Here is a 5,000-nt window from a genome sequence, read left to right as displayed (position 1 = left end):
ATTATAATTATTATTATTATTATTATTATTATTATTATTATTATTATTATTATTATTGTCATTATTAATCAGAATATATGCTCCCCTTTATATAGTAACTGTATCCCTGTTTATACAACCAATAGCTCTTTAGCAGTTGCACAGCACACTGGATCGACAAACAGAGGAGCCCATAGTTTGAAAGTTTATCTTTCCAGCTTGAATATTTTTCACTTTAAGTTTCGTTCTTTCTTCTTGAAATATATTTTTTCAAGTTCGGAGTTTAGAATTACTTTCCTTTATGAATACTTTTTTCCTCAACCCAATGTCCTGGCAGGATACAACCAAATACCTGCCTTTGAAATGGTCAAAAATTCAAGGTGCAACTTATTGTCAAATATTTCCTCAACTATCGAACGTAATGTCTCCAGATCAATATTTTCGAATACACACGTTCGGGTATTCTAGAAAATTCCTCAATAACTAATTATTGAAAATCCCAGTGGGTGGTTTCTACAGATTCTAAAAGGTTTACGGCTGGGACAATATCAGTTTTAAAGGCAAGTCTGTTATTTTTTTCTAATCGAGACATTATGCTTATTGCACGCAAGTTTTGAGAACCTTTACAGAATTTTATAGACCCAGATCTAGTACAAAAAAGTGTTCACTCCAAAGTTTTTTGTAACATGTTTTACCACTAAAAAGTGTCATTAGTGAGCTGTGACGTGGGCAAAATGTTTGTGATACGAGGGAAACGCCGTGAATAATCCCATTTTTCATGAGACGGAGATTTATAGTATTTTATTTATATTTGTGCAGAAAAGTTTTAAAATCTGAACTCAATTGTAATAGGAAAATATGATTCAGTTAAGACAAACTGACTCAAACTGCTGTGCAAAGCATGGGTGACACTGAATCACCCATTAAACAGATATTTGAGGATAAAGTTGAGCCACGAATTTTTGACCACACAATTATAGTTGTTGCTTTTAATTAATAATAATAATAATAGATAGCATTTGTATAGCGCATATCCCCGCTCAGCAGCAGGCTCTATGCGCTTTACACTATATTATTACCCCAGCAGACCATAGAAGACTCCGAAACATTCTCAGCTTCCCGGGAAGCATACAGTGCAAGCAGCCGATTAAGCGCTCAAACACTAACAAACTGACAAGATCTTTCGCTGTCTAAAGCCGGGTACCCATTCCCACCTGGGTGAAGTGAGGAAAATTCGTGTAAAGTGCCTTTCCCAAGGACACAACGTCGGGCCCTTGACGGGATTCGAACCCACGACCTTACGGTTGCGAGTCCGAGAGCCTAACCACTAGACCACCGACGCTACATAACGTAATTAACTGTAAAGTGTTCGATCTTCCAGCTCCACGAATTTCTTTCCCGCACTATTATAATTGTTGTTTTTAAGTAACTGTAAAATGTGTGATCTCTCAGCTTCACATGGCAGCGGGCTGGTGTGGACTACACGCCAGAAGGCAACGATAAGCGAGTGGTGATGTTGCGGAACAAGGGGACTCTCCTCATCAACAGCCCTGAGGATAAAGACGAGGGCATCTACCAGTGTTTTGCCTCTAATGACTTTGGCTCGTGAGTATTCCAAAAAAAAAAGAAGGGTAAAAGCAACTTTTACTGTGCAGCGTATTGTCTTTTTTTAGCCAATTGCCAAGATAATGTGTAGGTGTAAAGAAAGACAGGAACTAAGTCTTCTCGGCACCTGCCTAGAAAGAGTTAATACACACGCACACACACGCACACACACGCACACACACGCACACACACGCACACACATGCACACACACGCGCACACACACGCGCGCGCGCGCACACACACACAAACACAGACAGACACACATAATACACACACACACTTTCATACACACACACAAGCAAGGTGTCTTTCTCTTTCCACCCTCTCAGTCTTTTAAGTCTTAATTATTTTTTTGCCTTTTCTTTGTTTCTAGTTTGTTTTAATGATTTTGTAGACTTTTCACATTTATGTCTGTTTCATCTCTTCGTCTTACTCACAAGATTTCATGAACGTTGAATGTGTTTATCACATATTTTTGTCAATTCTTTTCACACTTCATTCACCTTCAAAATAACTCTTTTTCAACTATTGTGAAATTATTCTCTTGGTTGACTTTCAGCGTAGCTAAACAATATGGAGAACAAAAAAGTTGTTTTTTTTCTTTTTAAGCGATCGTGATTTTTGTATTATGTCTCGCTTACTTTTCTTGTTTCTCTTGATGCTGCTAATGTTTTTGCCGCTGCTACTATTGCCACTATTGTCGTCTACCGTGTCCCTGGACAAACTGTTGTGATCCAGTGCTAGTGGTTTAGTGGCTCGGCACTTCGCTGAAGACCTGAGTTCAATTCTCGTGTGGTGAGAATTTTTGTTATTGAGCATTTCAGTCTTTCTGCTGAGATTCTGTTTCCCTTTCAGCCAGGATGGGTGATGACAGTCAGGGTAGGCCCCTATCCTGTCGATGGATGCGTAAAACACCTACATTTAATTTTTTAAACATGTCCTATTTCTGAATATTATGCAAAAAAGACTTGGTTGTATACTCTACCAGAGCTGCTTCAGTCAAATTCAACCTCCGAATGGCTAAGCTTGACCCTTTTCCACCGACAAAAACAGCAATTGAGCACCAAGTGGAGCTGGGATCACATATCAAGCTCTTCTGCCAGGTGAGTGGGTACCCACCTACCGTTTTTTTTTATAAACCAAAGGCCCTGAAATGAATGTAATCGATAAACATAAGTACTACTGAATTCGTAAGGTTAGGACATTTAATTTGCTATCTAAGTGAGCTCTCATATTATTGGTCCTTCAAACCTCGTGAAAGAAAAAAAATAATTACGTTAAAACGGCGTTAAGGAAAGCAGTTAATTAATGAATGCAGTCAAACTGACAAGCAGACTTTTGGCGGTGCCCATGTCATTTCAACGTGGTTTGACATCTCCTGTTCCAAGAACGGGCTTACCTTAGTGACCATGTAATACTTCCATATGGGACAGCCGAGCTCCTGACAGACCCAGCTGCAGAGCTATCAAGCACAGTAGGCAGCAAATTATATGAAGCGTAACGAATAAAAAAAATATGCTAAAGCCAAGAGAGGAGCCCTCAAGATGCTCACATCCACAAGTTGAAGAGGAGCCTTTAAATGTTCAAAATGTGGCAAAGATTTTTCTGCCAGAATTGGCCTCATTAGTCACAGCAGAAGCCACACGCCGTCGTACTCTTTAACTCAACAATGTTTCTATTTCGCTGAAGAAATATTCTCCTCCTCGGATGTATTGGTCATCATCAGACATTGACGGACGAGCTATTCTTATTACTACAATACTGTTGTTTGTTATTTGTTTTGATTTCGAGGGGATTTGAATTCCCAATTTTCGCAATTTTTAAAGAAATTCACGAAATCAGGCTGTTCGCGAAATGCTAAAAGGGGCGCTACTGCATTTAAATACACGACACTGGTTCACTCCAATTGGCGATTTCAAAACTTTCGCGAAAAAGGACATTGCGCGGAAAAAGCACACGAATAAAAAAAACCTGCTGCACAATACTCATCAAGTAGAGACTGCTATCTGAAATTACTTAAACTGTTTGTTTTGGGCTTCTTTTTTTCAGAAAGTTTTTTAAACAGCTTTCTCAACTGCATAATATGAGCACAAGGGACACGTTATTTAATCATTTTCAGTTCGGTAGGAATTAATTTTGAGTTTTGCCCGGGTAGCGGCCGATGGCTACTCTTATAGATTTTAGGACCACCAACTGATCTTAAACGTGCGCAGCGTGCACACCGATCCTCCGAGATTTTTTAGCCTTTATCTAAGAAGGCAAAGTTTTCTGTTAGATCTTACCTACACTAAGATCAGGGGTGTGGTTGAAAGACAGTAGTAATAAGGATCCAAGGAGTAGAAATTGAAAGGCAGAAGAAAGATTCTGGAGCCCAGAGGATGAAGTTTAAATGTTTAATGTGATTACGTTCCTTCATTACATGACGGCAGAAGCTCTGTCTAAGATAAATCGTCATCTCATAAAGTTTGGGGCCAGCCTCTGTGGTACAGTTTGTATTGAATTTGACTGGCTGCGGCGTCGTCGTCGTCATTGTTGTTGTTGTTGTTGTTGTTGTTGTTCTTGTTGTTCTTGTTGTTGGTCTTCTTCTTGGTTTTGTTGTTGTTGTTGTTGTTGTTGTCTCTACGTCCTTGTCATTGTAGTCTATTTTCTCCCACCTCTGAGTGACTATGCGGGAGTTTGAATCATCATTGTTTTGTGCAGTCGGGATTATCATTTAGGATGCTGTTCTCTCCCATTAACATTAAAAAAGGTCATTGTTCTCCTCAATTCATTATTGGAAAAGGCCACTATTCTCTTCTCTTTATCATTGGAAAAAGCTACTGTTTTCTTCCGGTATCATTGGATACGGCCAGTGTTTTCTTCAATAATTTATCACTGGGAAAGACAGTCTCTTCCATTTATTTATTATCAAATATTATGGAAAAGGCCACCATTCTCTCCCGTTTATTATTGGAAAAGGCCGCAGTTTTCTTTCACGTATCATTGGAAAAGACCACTGTTCTCCTCTTTTTAAGTTGGAAAAGACCCCTGTTCTTTTCTATTTAACGTTGGAAAAGACCACTGTTCTCCTCTTTTTAAGTTGGAAAAGACCACTGTTCTCTTCCATTCACAATGGCATTTCGTCTTAGTCTCCCGACAGCGTCCCGGATGCCAACATCACATGGTGGGAACATACACCGACATGGGGCGACATCCCTATACTCTACGATGACCGTCTTTCTGTCGATCTGGAAGGTAAATGGAAGCGCGCCATGTAGAGAGAGGAGAGAGAGAAAGAGATAGAGAGAGAGAGAGAGCGAGAGAGAGAGAGAGGCAGACAGAGAGAGACAGAGAGACACAGAGAGAGAGAGAGAGAGAAAGAGAGAGAGAGAGAGAGAGAGAGAGAGAATGCGTGGGGGGGGGGTGATGTTTGATT

The 5,000-nt window shown here is 39.8% G+C and overlaps 1 protein-coding gene across 1 annotated transcript in view; it reads left to right on the top strand.

Moving 5' to 3' along the window:
• Positions 1–5,000, top strand: part of LOC101861213 (neuroglian) — a gene marked incomplete in the record, with an annotated part of 43,624 nt that overhangs the window by 5,419 nt on the left and 33,205 nt on the right. Inside the window, 3 exon segments of the mRNA XM_005100916.3 lie at positions 1,432–1,584; positions 2,574–2,688; positions 4,714–4,819. Of these exon segments, the coding sequence (XP_005100973.2) occupies positions 1,432–1,584; positions 2,574–2,688; positions 4,714–4,819 (374 nt within the window).

The sequence above is a fragment of the Aplysia californica genome, unplaced genomic scaffold (genome assembly GCF_000002075.1).
Source record: "Aplysia californica isolate F4 #8 unplaced genomic scaffold, AplCal3.0 scaffold00264, whole genome shotgun sequence".
Taxonomy (NCBI): domain Eukaryota; kingdom Metazoa; phylum Mollusca; class Gastropoda; order Aplysiida; family Aplysiidae; genus Aplysia; species Aplysia californica.
This window is presented reverse-complemented; position numbering and strand designations above follow the sequence as displayed.